General features: G+C 35.5%; 1 protein-coding gene across 3 annotated transcripts; it reads right to left on the bottom strand.

The window, feature by feature from the left end:
- Positions 1-451: 451 nt before the first annotated feature.
- LOC115972613 (EKC/KEOPS complex subunit TP53RK-like) lies at positions 452-15,109 on the bottom strand. Of its 3 annotated transcripts, none has more exons than XM_031092945.1 (8): positions 14,933-15,109; positions 11,048-11,136; positions 10,650-10,763; positions 10,255-10,533; positions 10,013-10,126; positions 2,902-2,974; positions 2,714-2,780; positions 452-708 (listed from the first exon to the last, which is right to left on the bottom strand). In XM_031092945.1, the coding sequence occupies exons 2-7, from the start codon at positions 11,108-11,110 to the stop codon at positions 2,743-2,745; spliced, it is 681 nt and encodes a 226-aa protein (XP_030948805.1). In that variant the 5' UTR covers positions 11,111-11,136; positions 14,933-15,109; the 3' UTR covers positions 452-708; positions 2,714-2,742. The 3 variants fall into 3 exon arrangements, with proteins under 3 accessions (XP_030948805.1, XP_030948804.1, XP_030948803.1); XM_031092944.1 differs by lacking the exon at positions 452-708 and adding an exon at positions 13,011-13,132 and having other exon boundaries at positions 2,433-2,780; XM_031092943.1 differs by lacking the exon at positions 452-708 and having other exon boundaries at positions 2,433-2,780.
- Between the last annotated feature and the right edge of the window lie 6,299 nt (positions 15,110-21,408).

The following is a 21,408-nucleotide window of genomic DNA, read 5'->3' as shown; positions in this document are numbered from 1 at the left end:
GGATAGCAAACACGTCTGTTGTTTGTGTCCAAACTTGGGTCCCATGCACTATTCACGAGACCCACAAACCTCTTTTTTCAGCAAAATTTTCTTTAAAAATGAGTCTCACGGCACTATTCACACATTTAAAAATTATTTTATTACAGTGTTTTCAGTTTTCAGTTTTCAGCAATAAGAGGTATCTAAATAGACAGGGTTTGTTTGTGATCCACTTATTTTGCTGAAACTGAAAACTTTTTGCTTAAAATATTGTAAATAAAGATAAAAGTTAGCTGAAATAGTACAATGAGACCTATGAATAGTACCAAAAAGTGCAATGAGACCCATGAATAGTAGCAAAAATAAGTTGAATAGTAAAATAAGCTGGCTTTTTAATTTGGAGCCAAACACACACTTGTTCTTCTATTTGAAGAATGAATTATACTATCAAGACTTCATCCTCTCCATGTAATTAGAGTTTTTTTAAAAAGCAAACTAGCATTAAAATTTCCATTTCAAAAGCGTCCACCTACAATGAAGCTTCTCAAATTCATAATAGCTTTCAATTCCGTGTACACACCTAGTGCTTCTACCATTGCTTTGGACTTTTCCAATAGCGTAGCATTATAATTGTCACCCATCTTCTTGAATACTTCATGTGCTACTCGGTGGTCATATCCAGCAGATGCCGTTTACATTAACCCAATTTGATTTGCTTCCCATTCTCTCCTATGATTGAAACAAAATGTAACATTATTGTGATTTGACATGAAAAACATGCAACTAAACTTTCAAGTACCCGTTAGTGTGAAGGAAAAATCAAGAAAGTAGAATTTGGATTTTCAAAACAATTATGGACACCATGAAAGGAAATTCAACCACTTTCGAATTTTTTGGACCAATAATAAAATAGGAAAACAAATAACTATACAATTTACAAGTCCGCAAACAAAGAAGTTTCTAATTAATCGGTGAAAATTCAATTCGATAATTAGCTATTACCAAAAGGACAGGCATATAGTACCTTAGAAAAGAGAACCAAGAAAGAGTAGTTATAGAAAATGTAGCAAATTAAAACCATTTCAAGTATCTGTTCTTTCCCACAAGAATTTCCTATATAATGGCAATCAAACCTCATCAAGTGTAATTAGAAACATAGTTTATGGTGGTAAAATATAATTTCTCATTTGTTTGTAAGGGATTAAGAAGATGAACAATTAAGAAGATGAAAATAGAGAAATAAACCTACTGCCTTGGAAGGGCTTTGCAGAGGAGGTACAAGAGAGTGGGCTTGGTGATTGCTAACTTGGAGGGCTCGAATACTAGGGTAGCTTTAAAAACAAATATTCATCTATCGAAATTCTATCTATCTTCTTGCCAAAGAATTACATATTAAAGAGTTCTAAACTCGTTAAAACTTACAAGTACTCAAAAACGAAGTTGTTAGGTCCTTCCTCAGTCACAATTATCAGCATGACTAGTCCTAACCACTGCCTCAAATCAAATCACCATGTTTTGTTGTAGCCCAGAATGAATCTTGCGTTTTTGGCGTGTTTGTACTGAGATTAATTTAAGAATTTTAGTTCTTTATTGGTTCCATTTGTGTTTATCCCAATACTCGCGGAGGAGTTGCTTAGCAAAATAGCATATAGACTAAACGGCAATAAAATTTTATTGTAAAACCCAATAACACCCAACAACTTACCCTAAAACCCAAACTATCTAAAACCCAAAACAGAAAATGAATGGACAACTTTGCTTGTGAGAGCAAAAACCAAAACCCAACACACACAAACACAAAAATGGGTACGAAAGCCCACAGATCTTGAGAATGATATTGGCATCATCAAAAGGCACTCATGTATTACTAAGCAAAATACACCGCTAACGTAATTGGCAGCCTCTTCGTCAATGGCTGTGCTGATGTGTACGTTAAGTGACATGTAAGCTTGCCACATGTATTAGACTGTCCAATCAAATTATGCCACATCACTTAAATGAACTATAAATGAACTATAAAGACCTTAAAATAATTACAATAATCTGATAAATATACAAAAAAAATTTACACAAATAAATTAAAATAATTTCCAGCCTTTCTCCCAGGCACTTTCTTGGCATCCAAATGGAATTTACATAGTGAAGAATCAAAGAACTCATATTATTATACTAAATAATCTTACGAACAACACTACTACAAATCCCATAACACTATGAATCATCGCTTTCTCACCTCACTAAAAATCCCAAATTTAGATTGAAATTTTAGCTATAAAATTAATGCAGCGCTCATCCTAACGAGTTTCAATTATATCCAAAAATCATATATAATCAGAAGATAAATAAATTTTTCCATGGTGGTTTTGCATTTACTGCAGCATGATTCCTTCCACCAACAACCAAAAAAAAAAGAGGTGATAACAGGGCAAACCAACTAGAGCTTTCAAAAAATCTCGAATCAATTTCAGAACAAGTAGCTAAATTTCTAATCAACCATGGAAAGTCCACTTATACAAAATGTCATACTCCTGGCAGTCAGAGTCAAGAAATGAAATGTTTGTGCAAGTGCATGGCAACCCTTTTAATTCCAGAAGGTAATGTGTGTACGAAATTCAAAGCATTTTCATTTCATTTAAATAACAGTGAAAATGTGCAATATTATGATAAATATAACACGTGGCTAATTTATATCATAAAATTCATCCCCCCATCAGAACTTCCTTCTCTTTTTTACCTTAGTGGGGATAGAAATTTGAAGAAGGTTCATCCAACCATGGTCCGCTTTCGTCCTCTTTGTCGCACTGCAATAAATAGCAGAAGAAGTTCACAACTATCAAATGCAATAAGAATAACACAGAATATAGTACTTATTCCTAGTTCCTAATTAGCCAGAAAACAAACAAATGGGAAGACAGGCCACACCTTGAGCAAGCTTGTTCAGTGTAGATGACCACTGCTTTGAGGACTTCCGATATGCAGCAAGTATCCGATCCATCTATCCAAGTTATAACAATGAAGAAGTCAATCTCCATTCAGAAAGCATGCATATAATAAAATTAAGCCGCCGCCTCCTGGGGGGATGGGGGTTGGGGAAGAAACCAAAAGAATTTACACAGAACTGGGGGATTCTTTGTTTTGTAGTCAACAATAATTTTTCAAAAAAGAAAATGATGCATTAAACACTAATAATAGTAACTTCCTAGAATCTTTTTTTGAGAACAACTTCCTAGAAACTCAACTTGTTTCTCCCAAAAAAATCCATTTCCTGGTAATAAGAAATAATATTAAGTAATTTCCACTGCTTTCAATCTAAATCTTGTCCCTAAGAAATGATAGTATGCAAAATAAGCAAAAATATAGCAAGAAAAAAGATTAGAGTGCAGAAAATCTAATGGTCGTAGAAGTTCACTGTTTTCATTCTCAAGAATATTGCAACTTCTCATCATCTTTAAAAACAACATCCTCAAAATTAGGGATGGCAATTTAAATCCGACCTGCGGATACCCTGTCCGGCCCGACCCTAATGGGCCGGATTTTACCCGGCCCGATAAAGAATAGGGTCAGGTATGGGTTTAAAAAAAAACCCAAAATGGGTCTAGGTCAGGTTCGGGTTTTTATAAAAAACAAAAAAAAAAACCCGAAACCCGACCCGGATATGACCCGGTTACCCTGAAATTACAAAAAAAAAAACCCCTTATATATATAGTGGTAATGTAAACCCTATGTCCCTAACCCAGCTGCCTCTCATAATCTGATCTTATTTCAATTCACACCCTCAGCCCCTCACGCGCTCAGCCTCACGCCTCAGCCTCACATCTCCAGCTCACAATCTCACTCACTCTGTCTCAACTCTCTCACTCACTGTCTCACACGGCCACAAGCCCACAAGCAGTCAAGCACAGGCAGTCGCCGTCGCCGATCTCACACTGTCGCCACATGGTCACAAGCCTACAGCTCTCTACTCTCTCAACTCCATTTCGTCCTCACCGTAGCCAATCTCACATTGTCGCACAGCCCTCTACCCCTCTCATCTTCCTTGCCCATGGCCTCACAGCCTCGCTCCACCTCGATCTCCATTTTTTTCTTTTTTCTTTTTTCTTTTTCTTTTTTGGGTTCAATTCGTCTCAATGTGAGTTTGTGTTTGTGATTTTGAAAGAGAAAACCATAGATCTAAAATTTGTGTTTGGTTTGTTATTTTGAAAGGGAAAATCATAGATCTGACATTTGTATTTAGGATTTCTGTGTTTATGTTTGTGATCGTGTTTGGATTTGTGTTTGTGTTTGTGATTTTGGGCCGGAAAATCATAAATCAAAGTCTGTGTTTCTAATTTTGAGCTTGGCTGGGCATGAGGGGATGGGGCCCGTGGAGGCCCGACGGGGCGGGTTTGGGGTTAAGAAAAAAACCCATTTAATAAACGGGTTGGGTCTGGGTTTCTGGGGCAAACCCGCAAGTCGGGTCCAGGTATGGAAAAACCCGAACCGAACCCGACCCGTTGCCATTCCTACTCAAAATGTAATTAAACATGCAATTTTGTTTGAACCGCTCTAAAAATGACAAAACAAGGTATTTAAAATATACGTGTGTGTGTCAAAAAGGAAAAGTAATATTAAACAATGTTTAAAAACCAGACCATATAAAGATACAAAAAATAGAGAAGCTTAAGACTTCCGAGATCATAACGGGGTATAATTGGAATTCGGACCATTATGATATCAAATAAAATTTAATAATTAATTAAAAAATAATAAGTTTGTAAAAAATTATGGCAGTACCTAAAAACATATTTAAAGAATTTTAAGGATTTAAATAGTTTTTCAAGCATATTTTCAGTTAAAAAGTTTTGAAGTATACCTTGATTAAAGACAAGATGTTATTTTTCACAATTTATCATGGAGATAAAATAGATACTGTCTGGCCATGCATGAATATGCGCAAATTTGTACTATAGTGTTTGTTTGGATCACGTCCACGTTTTGGACATTTGCGTTTCAGGCATTTTTTTTTTTTTTAAAAAAAACCAGCGCTTAATGCACTGTTCATTCCCATGAACAGTGTATATAGACCAATGAACAGTAGTGAACAGTAATAAACATTAACCAGAAATTTTTTTTTTTATTGTTTTCAATTTTCAGCAAAACAAGCAGTATCCAAATGCACACTATATTTCATTAAGTACAATGAATATAGTAAAAAACAATTGCAGTGATATGGAACATATAATCCCATATAGGGAATCCTTTGTCATGTGTGCAGATTGTGACATTGCCTGTGAGTCATGAAAAAAATTTAAACAAAAACAAACAAATAAAAACACCCATATCTGCCAGCTGCATTTTAACTGCTAGACAGACAGAACACCCACTCCCTCTCTTCTTCCCTCAATGAACCACTGAACTCCCAATCAACAGCCTACATTCCATCCTTGAAATCCATCTCCTTGCTACCCAATTATTGCCCCCAACCACCTGCAAAAACAGCCACCCCTCCCCTAATTAACTCAGCTCATTCAGTCACTCAATCAACAATTCAATCCTCACCCCCTTTTAGATCCAACAACCCACATTCCATCCACGAATCCACCTCCTCCCAACGTAATTATTGATTCCAATTACCCCCAGATAAAGCTCAAATAAGTCATCCCTTGCCTAATTAGCTTAACCATTGTTGTTAGCATCATATGATACATATCGATCCATCAATAAAGAGAGAACATGGTATGTGTGACACAGGACAACCAGAACAAAACTAAACAACAGGAAAAATAAATGGATATGACCTAGGAGTCAATACCTAGGCTTGGCTTGGAGTCAGCACCAAGCGGGGAAACCAGTAAGAGTCAACACCTAGAGTAGACCTAGAGTCAGCACCAAACCAAGAGAAACCAAACGGCCATTTTTTCATTCATCAAAATATCAACTATCCCCTCAAGGAGTACAATAAATTGCTTATAAAGGATTGCTAAACCCTAGTTTTAATTGGCTAAAAAACCCTAATTGCCTTATTATAAAAATAACCTTGCTTCCAAATTAAAATACTAATAGCCTAATAAACTACTAAAACCTAAAACATAAAAAATACATTTGACTTACAAACATAAATAATACTAAATAAAAATCTTTTTATGTCTCCCGCATCATTCTCCTCTGGTTGGAGAAAACTCAACCTCGAGTTTTAAAGCATTGAAGGATTAGGATGCTGACAAGTAACACTTGCTTCAAGTCTGGAATCACCTTAGGGAGCACAGGGAAAAGAAAAACCTTGAATTCCATCACATCAAACTCATTTGGAATAACAAAATCAATGTGTGAAATCAGTATAATCTCATCTTGAACCTTACAAACCATAGGAAACAGTGTGGTTTTAACCTCTTCGACTTCACCAAGATGTAGATCTTCAAGCACCACGAAGGGTTGATAAGAAGCACATTCAACAACTTCAACTTTCACATCATCTACACCCTCAAGCTTGCTGCATTGTTTTTTAGTGGGTGCCATTATATTTTCTAGCTGGGCATTAATCTTAGTGATTATTTGCTCCCCGAATTTCCACGACATAGGTGAAACATTCTAATTTTCCTTTCTTACAATAGCAAAAAGTGAACTAAGAAGATCCAAGGAAATGTCTTCACTTTCATCTATGACCAGATTCATAATTGTTTCCATGGCTGAAAGTACAGCAGGTGGATAGTTGGACCTAATTATCTTTAAGAAACTTTGAAACATCTCAACAACCAATGCATCGCACTCAAGATCCAGCATCACCAAGCATAACTTGACCTTTGCAATGGTATCAATAATTGAAACCACCCTCTTATAAAAGCGAGTAGACACATGAGGCATATTTTCAAATGCTGCCACAATCAATTGAAAAATTGCTTTCATTTGCTCATCTTTATATGGGGCATCGGGTGCTGTTATCCTTGTAATCTCAATAATGCAAGATATAACTGAAACCTTCACATCATCCATTTCAGCATGTCTCAAAAGTTTATTAGTGCTCAATGCCTTCACTGAGGGTAAAAGTGCATCTCGCATTGATTTGGATGGTTCTTGCTCCACATATGCTAAAAAGTTTTCAACTTTATCAAGAAGAGTGAGAAGATCATCAATGGAGCAAGGTTGGTTAAGGAGTCTATTCCCAGCCTCCTTAATTTGCTTCTCAAATTCTCTATCTTTAAGCTGCTTCTCAAGCTTTCTATCAAAGGAAGTCATTTTTAGCTATAAGGCACAAAATAGTGAAACACAGAGATTGAAACTTAATTCACAGGTTGGCTTCTGGGTTTAATGGGTTTTTTTTTTTTTTTTTTTTTAATTGGCAAGTTGGGTTGGTATGTCTTTTATGGGTTGAAACAAGTGTGTATTGAGAGTGAAACAGGACGCTAGTGCCGCTAGGAAGAAAGAACTCAAATGGGACTATCGGGTTACCTCTAATATGGGCTTGATGGACTGGCTATTTGTTGCAACAGGGGTGGTCTTGTGATGGCTGTGGGCAGCGGCTTTGGGACGACAGGGTGAGATCGACATTAACAAATTCTTGTGGTACTGTTCTGGTGGAGTGGGTTGGCGACGCGGTACTCTAAGACGGCAAGGTGGAGCGGTGTTGCACTGAGACAAAGGAGGAACTCAAAGTGGCCGGGGAATTGGTTGGCGCTTCAATCATTTATTGGGATGGCAATGTTGGCTTTCCAATGGGTGGTGGCGTGTGAAGAACCTTTTGAAAGAACTTGACCAGATTTGGCTGTGGGGTTTGTTGGTTGTTGGGTCAAAGCGCTTGGGTTGATGGGTAACCTTTTGGTGGCTTGATATGTGTGGCCCCGTGGGTATTGACAGATGGTTTTCTGATGTTGGTTTGGCAGAGATGTGGCAAAGGGATTTTGAAGGTGGTATGGTGGCTGGATTTCTAGTTGTGGAAAAATACAGTGAATGTCTTTTTTTTTTTTTTTGTCTAGTTCTAGATTGACTTGCGATGATGCTTCAAACAAATCGATGTTTGCTGTGATACCAAAACTGACGCAGGACAACCAGAACAAAACTAAACAACAGGAAAAATAAATGGATATGACCTAGGAGTCAGCACCTAGGCCTAGCTTGGAGCCAGCATCAAGCGGGGAAACCACTAAGAGTCAGCACTTAAGGTAGACCAGCACCAGACCAAGAGAGACCAAATGCCCATTTTTTCATTTATCAAAATATCAACTATCCCCTCAAGGAGTACAATAGATTGCTTATAAAGGATTGCTAAACCCTATTTTTAATTGGCTAGGAAACCCTAATTGCCTTATTACAAGAATAACCTTGCTTCCAAATTAAAATACTAATAGCCTAATAAACTACTAGGACCTAAAACATAAAAAAAAAACACTTGACTTACAAACATAAATAATACTAAATAAAAATCTTTATGCGTCTCCCGCATCAATGCGTATACTAGGGATCCTTATGTACCAAACTATACATGTACGTGTAACGCATGAATCATATCGTATTATTGTATCCATGAATAGTGCATAATGTCTAATTCATAAATAACATAAATTTATTTTGGACCCATGCATATTCATGAGACTAGACGAGATAATTTTCAACCCCAAAACTAAAAACATATAATTTTTTTTTTTTTTTTTTTGATAGGTAATAAGAGTATTATTAAACAAATTGTAAAATAGAAGAAAGCAAATACAAGGTGTTCATAATGGTGAACACAAGTAAATGCAACAAACAAACAAACAACATCAAACAACAAGAAAAAACTTAAAGTGCAATACTAAGAGAAGAAATAAGCTCCAAGATAGTGGAACAATCCGAGAAGCCCCAACATCTAGACCAATCAAATAAAGTCTTTTGGCATAGAGCTTGTAATTGAACCAAGGATTTCTCGGTATCCTCAAAAGACCGACGATTTCTTTCCGTCCAAACAATCCACATCACATGTTCAGCTTTTTAAAAATGGTCTTTTCTCTTTTGTCTTCTTCTTTTCCATCCTTTTGACAGATTGTATTCCTCTCCACCTTTTTTTTTTTTTAAGATGATTACTGATTAGGAATAATAAGTAAATGTTGATGATGATGAAGAAGATGCATAAGAACATTTGAACTAATGAATATGTTTGACTCAGATTGAAGCTGAAGAGGAGGCATGATGATGAACATGAATAAAAAGGATTTATTTTACATTATAATCATGTATTATCACTTTCTGAGTGTGACCAATTTGAATGTAGATGTGATAATTATATTTTTAATTTACTGTAAAAAAAAATACCTTTTTATATATATATTTATATACTCTTGAAAAGATAATAATAAAAAAATAATAGAGAGTTCATATACCATATGATACACAACATTATACACAAATAAAAAAATCAATGCAAAATATGATTTGCTTTTCGAAAAATATGAGCTTTACTCATTCAGTAATGAAATGAAATGCCCTCACCCCCCCCAAAAAATAAAAATAAAAAATCCATTCCAGATGTAGGTATCTAATCTCTCTCTCTCTCGCTATTGAATCAACAATGCAAATGACACACCTTCAGCTTGCAAAGAGAAATTGTTCAAGGCAAGGCTGTAGAAGGATGGTGGAATTCATGGAGAAGGCCTCAACGACAATGGAGGAGTGGAAATTGGTCTCAGTGGCCTACAAGGAAGTGATCAAGGCACACTTGATCACACTGAGCCTCCCTTAAACACCCACACCCCCGTACAAAAAAAAAAAAAAAACCCTCCAATCCTAAAGTTCCTCAACCTGCAGATGGTTTTGCGGGTCAGATGGTCCAACTGGCCTGAATGGCTATCACCAAGTTTATGGATAGTCTGGTTATTTACCCAACCAACTTGCATTTGGCTCACAGTCAAACTAATCAAACCACCTAGTCCAATTTGGCTTTCTAAATAGTAAAATTAAATCTTGCACCAAGCTTCCCACCCAAACCACTTATAAGAATCTGAGTTTCAATTCTTTTCTCATTTTCTCTCTATAATTAAAAGCCCAATAAAAACTAAAATAAGAGAAGGAAAACCACTTTGCTTACCACATTCCCACATGAAGAATGCATGGAGAGCAGTGCTCGTTCAAGCACATATAAATCAACAGCTTTATCTTCTGAAAGAGTTGAAGTAAAGCTCAAACCAAAGTCAATAAGGACCTACAAAGATATATTAATGGATTGTAATGCAGATTTAGAAAAGCTTTTACTCATGGAAATTAAGATAAAGACAATGGGAAATCTCCACCCCCACGCATCAAAAGAAAAAATAAAAAAAGAAAACCTACCAGCTGGTTAGTACCACTCTTGAGTAGCATGTTTGAAGTGGTCAAGTCACCATGGATGAGACCACCATCATGCAATTTTCCAATTGCATCACCAATTTGTAAAGCAATATCATCCAGTCGTTCTTCAATTATACCATATGACCCAAATTCAAGGAGTATGTCTTTGACCGAAGGGCCATCTACGTATTCAAATGTTAGTGTGTGCAGCACAGGGTCCACATAGTACAACACTGGAGTAGAAACTCCAAGTCTTCTTGCTTTCGTCATGCACCTGGCTTCCTGTTTCAACAATTAATTTACACAAGACATCAGACAAGAAGCAACAAATCAATTCATCAATTAATAAAATTAAGGGTGGAAGGCATTCTTGCAGCAAAAAAAAAAAAAAAACTTACTGCATTTAAGCGCTTAAGAGTTATTTTAGAATCCAAAGTAGGATGCCTATACTTCTTGGAGAAACGTTCCTTAATTACAGACCTCTTTCCCACAAAATTTGACTCAAAAACTCTCTGAAAAGGAATATCAAGATCAGCACAGAAATTATAAACTGTGCAGCTCAAAGTTCACTTCTAGTGGCTCATATAAAAATGGATAAAACCAAGCAAGATAATTATGACTTGTGAGTGAGCTTTATTCTTTATTGAGCATGGGAGAATGCATGGAACTTCTCGCCGGGGGGGGGGGGGGGGGGACCCATAGTCTTCCAGCCAAAATAAAACAAAACATTTGTCTCCTGCTGCACAGGATGTATGTATGTAAAACCAACCGAAATTCAAATTGTAACTGCACTCACAGCTTCAGCTCCTTGCTTCAGCAGAATGAGAGAGCTTTCTTTTACATCTGTCTTAATCTCCATGATGGAAAGTCCACAGCACCAAGATTCTGCACCAACAACTATCAATTAGAAGAGATGGGGCTAAAACCCATACCAAAAGAAAAAAAGTTTATTTTTTGGTCTTTTTTAACATTATAAAATAAAAACATAGCAAATCATGGGAACCACTCAAAACCCAATGAGACGATAAAATCCACTTGGGCCTCAGTTGAGCTACCAAAGTAGCTCTAGTCGTGTACAGAAACTGACAAAAATAAAACACTAGTAATTTAAAGAAGACATGGTTGAAAGTCAGTAAGTCTCAGTCTGGGATTTCAGCATGTGGAGTTTTGGTATTCAGCACGTGGAAGATCTTAAATTTGTTATAGTCTGTTGTAGAATCTGTTAGAGGATGTTAGTCTGTTATAGTCAGATTTGTTATGCAGTTAGAATTGTATATAGCACACATAGTCTGTTATAGTCTAGTGTGTGTGTGTAGAGAGAGAGAGTCTCAGGTTTATATTGCAATTGTTTCATTAGCTTGAAGATTCAATAGATTTTCTCTTGCTTCTTTTTTGCTCAGTATATTCTCTCTCCCTCAATAACCTAAACCTCTTCAATGAGTAGTGTCTATACAGATGACATGGTATGAAGATTGGCAAAAATACATAAAGAATGGAAGAAATTTGATATCTAAATTCCAGTCAAAATGAGATGAATTTGACGACACTAAGTTTCGAAATAAATGAGACTAAGGTAAACACATTGTACCTAAAACACCATAAGGTTTTAAACACCAACTAAAAATGGTTAAGGAGAATATAATGAACAGTTTAAGTGCCCAGATACAAACCAAATGCAATTTCTTGCATTCCATACAAGATGCACACAAGTCAAAGCCAATATAGAAAACACAAAAAGAAACTGAATATTTAGCATTCAAATGCGGAAAGTCAGAGACTTGAAATAAATGAGAGCCAGACTTTCCTTTGCTACCTTGGTGGTTTTTCTTTTTGTGAGGAAACCATTTTTTTTTTTATATATAATTTGTAATGAATTTCATTAAGGCGCAAAAATTGGAGCAGCCCAACACATGGGATGCATACTAAAAGTAGAGCACACAAGATTAACACACACAAGATTAACATCTAAAACACAAAGAATCTAAAAATTCCAAATAGACCAGGAACAAAAAGGCTTTGATTTTTTTTTTTTTTTTTTTTAATTATAAATAACTCTCTTCCCTTAGAAGTACAACCATTCCTTTATCTCCTGTTGCACCACATTAAACATAAAGAATTCATCTTCCACACTTTGATACCATCTTGTTTTACCAAATTATCCCTTCCAACGCGCCAATAAGTCAACCATGCTGCTCTTGGCATCATCCATTTAACCTTAAACAAGCAAAACCACAAGATTCCAATTCCACACTACCAATAACACATCATAATAAATAATCCAACCAACTCCCCCATCTGAGTATGCACATACACCTCCAATCCTTTATCACTAAACCCCTTTAACAACAACAACAAAGTCTTAGTACCAAAATTATCGGGTCGACAACTATGGATCCTCAACAGGATAATGAGAAGTGGAAAAATCTTCTTCTCCACAATTCTATCCTACCCAAAATCATTATCACTGTCACCCTTTTAATTAACTTATCATTGATCACTATTTGCACTTTTGGTATAACTTATCATTGATTCATTTGGCTAAAAAAATATAGTAAAGCTTTTAAAACTTGTATATATAAGCTGAATAAGCTGGAAAAAAAAAATATAAACTTCAGCTTCTCCTAGAAACAATTATTTGCAATAGTTCTCTCACTGGGAACAGTTAAAGCTCTCAACTCTTTTTTTTTCAAACACTGTCATATATTTCATAATCACAAAATGGGAAAAAGAAACAAAACAAGAAAACAAAATTTTCAAACCTCTTGGTCACGGCCACCACGAAAACGACGGCTCCGGCTTGGTTTTCCAGACTCCAGTGGCTTCTCTGCTTGGCGAGTTGGAGCAGACACAGTTCAGTTGGGTTTTTGATTTTAGGGATTCTCTGAAATAGTAGGGTTTTATTATATTATAGTTATACTGAGGAATTTGTCAAATGCTGACGTGGAAAAAAATTACAATTCTTGTCTTAAAATTTAGTGTTGGTTTCATCTTGGAGACTGCCAAGTAATGTCTTTTACTTAAACTAAAGCACTGATATCAGGAAGCAAATTTGTTATACAAAGAAAAGGCTCACCCACTACTCATGCCTATGCTAACCCCCCTCAAAAATGAAATTTCTGTTTTATAAACCTTACTCAGATTTAGTGCTCTTCTAGTAGGGGAGAGAATCTAAACCCTTAAATGAGTCCCCATATAGACTAAAAACAAAGTAATGTGTTCATCTTGACTGTGAGTCCCAAAAATTGTTCAGTTTTGTCTTTTGTGTCCCAATTTGACCCCTTACTATTCTGTATTTGATTGTAAACTTGCATCATACTGCACAAATTTGTTTCCAAACCTATTTCAACTGCAGCAACTGCTAAAGAACTATATAAAGTTGCAAAACCTTCTGGCCTTGGTGTGTAAAGACTTCTCAGCGATTATTGAAGCATCGAGCTGCTAAATTGCAGCTTGCAGCAAAATAGAGAAATCCAGTGGGCTGAGAATTCATTTGAGTATGGTCTTTGAGGTTTTTGTCTATTTTATTTTTGTACAGGCTATAAGAATTAAGAAATAAATCAAATAATACTTAAGTCATTAAGATGAAACAAGATCTGCGTATGATAGTCAATACCCATGTTAAATATAGATAATAAAGCCTTTATGTTTTACTCTTTAGATGCTTTCTATTGTAACCTTCAGCAACCAGATAAAAGATTTAAGAAAGGCTTACTACAACCATGATAGACATGGTGGGCTAATTTCTAAGGATTAAATTCAAATTTCTGGGAGTGTAGCTTAGCTTAAATCAGATGATAGAATGTGAATGACAAATGATGATCTAACACTTGTGTCAAAGTTTGATTTCTGTCTTCAACTCCTAAATTTCATGCTGCCTCCAAATAAGCCTTCAATTGCCAAACTCACCTACTTTTAGATCCTGTCAATCAGACTCACAATGGTTCTACATACCAATGCAGTAAATTCAGTTCCCTGCCTCCAAATAAAGCACCAAGATCTCTTCCCTCAGGAAAACTCAAATCTTATCTCGCATTAAACTGAAAATCCACCTCCAAGAAACACCAAATCTATGACACTAAATATTATAACAAACAGATTCCACTCCTTATCCCGATATGTGGTTGCTACATAAGATAGTTCAACAAAAGTTACATATACGTTCATCTCATTCAAAATTACAATAACTAGGAAAACAAAAAAGGCCCCTGTAAGGCTATAATATTCATCTCATTCAAAATTACAATAACTAGGAAAACAAAAAAGGCCCCTGTAAGGCTATAATATTCATCTCATTCAAAATTACAATAACTAGTTATTCATCTCATTCAAAATTACATAACTAGTTTTACATTCAACAATTGACAAGACTAAGGAAGCCTAGTATCATCATAAAATCGGAATGTGCGAATAATTCCGATACAATAAAAAAAAAAAAAATTTCAAATTGAACCCAGTTCAATTCACCAACCCAGTATTACCTGATTATCAAAACCCAAAATTCAGAATCACATAACAATCAACAAGCAATTCAGCCGAAAGAACAGATGCGTATAAGAAAACAAATAACTGATACAGACAAACCAAACACACACCCACATCCAGTGACACAAACAAACTCAAGTCGAAGAACATCTCCTCCTTGCTAAAATCAATAAAATTAGGGAAGAGAGAGGCATCATACCTAAGTATATGGGTTAATTTATGCCGTGGTTGATGATCTTCTCTGCAATAAGAAGATCGACCACTCCTCTTGCTAAAATTGGCGCGAACTCGAGACTACAGTGAGCCGAGAGAGAGGCGTAGAGTGAGTGAAGAGAGAAAGAAAGTAGAGAAAAACAGAAAGGCCAAAATTGGAATTTACCCATGATTTCCCAACTATTTAGTTAATAGGCCCGGTTTCAAAAGTATATAATTTACTAATATCTCGAGTCTAAGAGACTTGATTTGGACCTATAAACTGAGTCTCAAAAACTCGACTTTCATGTTAGGATCAGATCTGATGTGGCATTTTTGCCACTTAGCATCCACTTAGAAATCAAGTCTTAGAGGCTCAATTTCCACTTGGAAGCCACCTAGAAACCGAGTCTCTAAGACTCGATTTCTAATAGGGCTTTTTCAAAATTTAACGCACTCTATCTCTAACTAATGCCTCTCCACTGTCACTCACCCTCTCACTCTCACACAGACCAAAGCAAACTCCCACTCACCCTCTCACTCTCTTAGCCTCACGACCCCAACCCACTCTCACTCACCCTCTCACTCACCCTCTCACTCTCTCACTCACCGACCCATTCTCACACCTCTCTCAGTCACCCTCTCCACCCTCACACGGACACCCTGTCACCCTCTCTACTCTCTCACTCACCCTCTCCACTCTCACTCAGTCTCCACTATTACACATTCATCAACTTTGCCAAAAGAACAAAGATTGTATCAAATGGTCATCACAGAGCTTTAAGGTCCTTCAGTCTACGCAGTCTCTGGAAAAAAAAAAAAAAAAAAAGTGAGTCCTTTCATGCAAAATGCAAAGTGTGTTTCGTCGTTTGGTTGCTGAAAAACAATGGGAAAAATAAAAATAAAAAACTTTGGTTTCAGTTCGTTTTTTTTTTTTTTTTTCTATTTTGGTTTCTGTATTGAATTTCTAATAGAACTGTTAAAAAAGATAGAAGCTTTATTGTTTTTTGAGATTGAATTGGTATGTGGAATCATTTGCATGTTTCTGGGTTTGTTTATATTTGCTGAGAATTTAATTTTAGTGCTTTGTTGATCAAAATTTACTTTGACTTAAGTTTGATTTGGTCAATTATGGTAAATATGTCACTAAGAATGGAGAAATTGGAGAGAGAGAGAGAGAGATATATATATATATATTTATATACTTGTTGGGTTGCTGAGGATTTAATTTTTAGTTGTTTTATGGAAAAAATTTACTCTAATTTAGTGCTTTTTTTTAACAATTACAGTAATATTGGCCTGCTAGGTTACTGAGGATTTAATTTTAGTCATTTGTTGGAGAAAATATACTTTGATTTAGTGATTTTAGAGATGTTAGTAATATATATACTTTTTCTCTAAAATTAGTATTGTCTAACATGAATGTAAATCATGTCATGTTCAGCTCAAAAAAAAAAAAAAAAAAAAAAAAGGTGAACTTAATTTGTAACAATAAACCAAACAATCAATATTGTCTAACATTATTGTTTTAAATTTTATTTAAGAGCCATTTTGTTGACATTAGCTGGTTTGATGTGGATCAATCAAAAATTATGATATTAGATGGCATTCATTCATAGGTAATGTAAAGGTTATTAGGCAGAAATCAAATTGGTGGAATTTTATTTTATTTATTTAAAAAATTGGTTTAAACACTATAGACTCAATCATTCATAATATAAATGATGACATGAAGTTGAATTAAATAAAACTAAGAAAATAAAGTAATTGCTTGTTATTCGTTGGCTTTGGCCTTGGGAAGATTATGTTCAAGATATAGGAAATAGAAATGATTTCATTGTGTGCAACAATGTTAAACTGTCTAGTTGGGGAGACACTTGAATTTACTTTTCTTTTTCTTTTTTTCTTCCTTTTTCTTAATTGGGATCTGGGTTTTCAGGTGAGGAACCCTCCCTCATCCTCATGGGCCATGATAACTTGATAAGTAAAATTGAGTTCTCCATTAATTAAACATGCTTTATCATTGGCATAAGTTGGTTCTATTCCTTTTCACTGATCATATTCTTTCTATTGATTGGCTTAAAAAAATCATTTTGTGTATGACAATTTAGACATGAAATTTCTGTATAATCTTCTTGGGAACTTATATTTTATGTTGATCATAAAAATTATTTGGCTTTGAAGGCGTTTTTGATTATTTTGATGGATGCTATGTAGTACTAGTGGCTTATATATATAGTCAGTGCCTTCAACTTCTTTTAGTTTTCCTTGTTTGACCATGGTACTTACCTATTAATTCATATGAGAGATAAAATCTGTTGTCAGTTGGTAGGGTTCTTTCTGAAGTATCTGCCACAGGGCTATAGAATTAATTGTTGTCTAGCATGTATGGATCAGTCAATATTCAATTTGTTAAGGGTCATGGGAGTTAGAATATGAAATCCTTGGAAGGGAGGGAGTTGGTGACTAATGCAAGGGAGTTGAAAAACTTGTTTTTACTATAATGTTATCCTTGACGTTGATGATCATAGTTGCTCATTTTTGTATTTATTAGATATTGGATTTGCATTAACCCATAGTATTTTTTCCATATCTAGGTACTTTCCAAAACAACAACCTGAATTATTATGCTTTTACACATGTTGACAAATTTTCAAACAAAAGTCAGCAACTCACATGTGTTACTACTTGTGTACAGAAAAAAGGACCCTAGAATTAGGAGTCTTCTTATTAGATGGGACATTAGTAACTTAGATGGCTTTGGTTTAGCTTCCAACTTTGTTAAGTGCTTAAATTGTTTTGTACTATGCACTCAAGGTTGTACCATATGCATTCACCTAGCAATGTCATCTAATTTTCCTACATCACATCTATTGCAAGATTTCAAATAAATGGAGTCTTTTGACAATTTTGTTCTCTTAACAATTCACTCACTTACTCTAAAGCAGATAGAGCTAAAAGCCTAAAAGTAGTATTCTCGAATTGGGAACTCATGGATCTGGCTTCTATTTTTCCTTTATAATTAAAAATGCAACTTTAGTTTATGTGACCCAAAACTCTGTTGTCATAATTTACTATTTTTGGTAAATCTTTAAGCATGTTGATTTGCATTATCAATGATTATGGCTGTGAATTGTGTGGATGTTCAATATTTTAAGTTTTTTTAGTGTGATCACAGACTCATCTGTCTAGGTATGCTTCATTACCATTGTCTAGTCTTGAATCACTGAATTTGCATGTATTGTCCTTTGAGTTTTGTATAATTTTTTGTTTAGCATGCTTTGGTGCTGACTTGTCAAGTGTTGTCAGTTAGACTTAGAGGCAAATCAAATTTTTTCTTACCTTCATAGTTTCAGAAATGCACTAACAGTCTTTAAGTTGAATATATTTTTTATGATGGTTGAAAACACTTACATGCTACATATGCTACCCTCGCAGCTCCAACCCACGCCCTCCCCTTGCTGCCTCAAGCACTTAGTACTTGGGGAGGTACCAACTCACCCAAATGGTGTGATGGTTCTTAAGTTGAATATTTTAATGTCATGTAGGCATTGGGCAATGAGATTAGATTTTAAGACAAGTTCCATTTGCATTGGGGAAGCAAATTTTGGTTTACTACTAGAGAGTGGTGATGTGTTTTTGTGGATTATGTTCGAAAGAAAAGCTATAGGGTTGTTGAATCTAGTTGGGCATTCAAAAGTAATTTCTTTATGTCAATCGTGGAAATATACAACAAGTTTGCACCAAGTGAACTCAACCATTGCAGCAATGAGCAAACCACGGGCACCTTTAAGTACCCCATTAAAGCACTCAGAGATATTGGTTGTCATTGCCCCGTAACGTCTTCCACCATCATGTGACTGGGTCCATTTGTCCAGATCCTCACTTATTAGATATGTGTAAGGCATATAGCGTGCAATATGGGGATCATCAGGTTTTACACCTCTCAGTGCATTAATCTCGACATCCTTAATGATTTGCATTATGGACTCAAATTTAGCTTCATGAGCCATATATCCAGCTTTCAAGGCCAATGCCTTTAGAGTCAGGTCATCAAAGTATGTGTTGAAGTTGCTAGCAACATGTCGAAGGCAATATCGGCGAAATACCTATAAGCTTCCGCCATCACCTCTAGGCCACTCTGCAATGGCACATTTGATACCTTTATGCCGGTTAGAAATAATGCAAATGCCCTCATCAGGTATCACATGCCCTATCAAAATCCTGAGACACTCTAAAAACCACCCCCAACTAGGCCTCGACTCCTTGTCCACAATAGCAATGGCGAGAGGCAAAACCTTTTGGTTAGCATCGGTTGTCATTGCAATCATTAACACCCCTCGATATTTACCATACAAATGAGTCACATCAATACAGATCACTGGCCTGCAATATCTTAATGCAGCAATGCATGAAACGAATGCCCAAAATACATAGCGCAGTAACGTAGTACCATCTATGCCCCTAGGTATGGTGTAATAGTTGTACTGGATATCCGAATCCTGGTCCAAGTATGCCATTAACAACTTTTGTAACCTTTGGTAAGACTCCTCCCAATCCCCAAATATCTTAGCAATTGTCTTTTATTTTGCGTCTCATACCTTATATTAAGAAAACTCATGATTATACTCAATATATATGATCTCCCAGAGCTCATCAATACGAGCAGTGTGATTTTGTCGCAATTTTCCCACAATTTTTTATCCAACAAAATTAAAATCTATCATTTTATCATCTCTTTGCAAGCCAAAGGGTATATAACTATGTGGACCTACATAAGACGTGACCATCCACAGACCATTAAGTTTAGCCTTCATGAATGCCTTAACGTACCACTTGCAGTTGGTGTCAATGCATGCGGCGCACAATTTAGGTTTGGTCAACCTCCGGATAATAAAATTTCTATTATCTCTTGCTGCGTATATTATCAATGCACGCTTCATCGCCTCTTTATTTGCAAAAGTCAACCCTTTACTAAAATGCATCCCATCTTCCCAAATAGAAACAAATGGTATCTGAAGATGTGAAGGATCAACCATATTTTCCCAAGTATTTGCGTAGAATGACTCGGTAGGAGGTGTGTAAGCAGTGGTTGTATTTATATCATACTAGACGCCAATATCATCATTTGCATCACCTTCATCAGGGTACTCCATATTTTCCTCTTCAAAATTGGGAACGAGTTCATGGTCATCCACATCCTTGTCAAAGTCGCCTCGCTCAATCCTCTCTTCGTACTCATCCATATCATCAAGATTTTCACCATTATTCGCAGCATGATCTTCGTCTTCGTCTTCTTCCCCTAACTGTATCTCTTAAGGTTGGAGTGTTTCACTAGTATTGGCAGCATGATCTTGAGATGGGAGCGTATAACTTCCTATTGTATAGCCTCCCATTGTAGTGCATCCATCATCTAGGGCTGTAAATTGTAAAGATATAGTTGTTTGTTGCACCTCCTCAGTATCAACTTCTGTAAGAGGCTCCGAACTTACGTACAACTCAGCAGCATTTACTTGGGACATTTTATGGATCCTATTAAACATGATCTTTACATGTTTGTCTTCTTTGATCGCCATATACTCGTAATTTATCCGTTCATGAAGGACTTCTTGTGGGTAACGATAAATAATCTTTATGTCATAACAAGCAGGGTTCAAATTCAATTCTTCCATTATTTTCCTCTTTTAAATCATTCAACATCTTCAACTTACTACGTATCATCATGTAGTAGCATTCGATACCCAGCCCTCTAAATGGGAATCCGTCAATCTGTTCAGGATTAACAAGGGGTCCATCGTAGTATACATTTATATCAATATTCTTCAGAGATTGTGAACCTATTAGAGTCAAGTGTAATATGTTAGTGACATATTTTATCTCTTTCATTTAACATCAATTGCAAAACCTTTACTATCTACTCAAAGTACAAAAATTACAACTTGTCACCCCACATTTGCATATACTCATCCCACATCACATACAAACACACTCAATCATTATCATTTTGTACTCAAACAAATAAAAAAAATAAAGACAAAACTCACCCCCATTACAAAATTTCAACTCATTCTAACAAAAAAATAAAGACAAATATTAAACTCAACAAAAAAAATAGTCATGATAAAAATCCTAACAATACATGTATCTACAATATTTTTTTTATTTTTTATAATAGCCTAACAAATATATAGACTAACTTGTTAAATCATATGCATATACAAACCCCACATTTGCATATACCCACCCCACATTTGCATATACTCACCCTATCACATACACACACATTATCATTTGTCTCTAAAATAAAATAATAAAAATTCATTAATCATACTCAGACAAAAAAAAAAAAAAACACTAAACACACAACTCACCCCATTACAAACCTTCAAATCATTCTATCAAAAATATAAAGAACAATATCAAACCAAACAAAAAAAAAAAAATAGTCATGATATACACATCCATAGAAAAACCTAACAATAC

This window comes from Quercus lobata, chromosome 12 (genome assembly GCF_001633185.2).
Source record: "Quercus lobata isolate SW786 chromosome 12, ValleyOak3.0 Primary Assembly, whole genome shotgun sequence".
Lineage (NCBI taxonomy): Eukaryota > Viridiplantae > Streptophyta > Magnoliopsida > Fagales > Fagaceae > Quercus > Quercus lobata.
This window is presented reverse-complemented; position numbering and strand designations above follow the sequence as displayed.

Coding starts and splice junctions, on each gene's coding strand:
- LOC115972613 (XM_031092945.1), bottom strand. CDS start 11,110: ATGGAGATTAAGACAGATGTAAAAGAAAGCTCTCTCATTCTGCTGAAG. Junction 10,534..10,649: donor CTCTTAAGCGCTTAAATGCA/GTAAGTTTTTTT, acceptor TTGTTGAAACAG/GAAGCCAGGTGCATGACGAA. Junction 2,975..10,012: donor ATTCTTCATGTGGGAATGTG/GTAAGCAAAGTG, acceptor TAACTTGGATAG/ATGGATCGGATACTTGCTGC.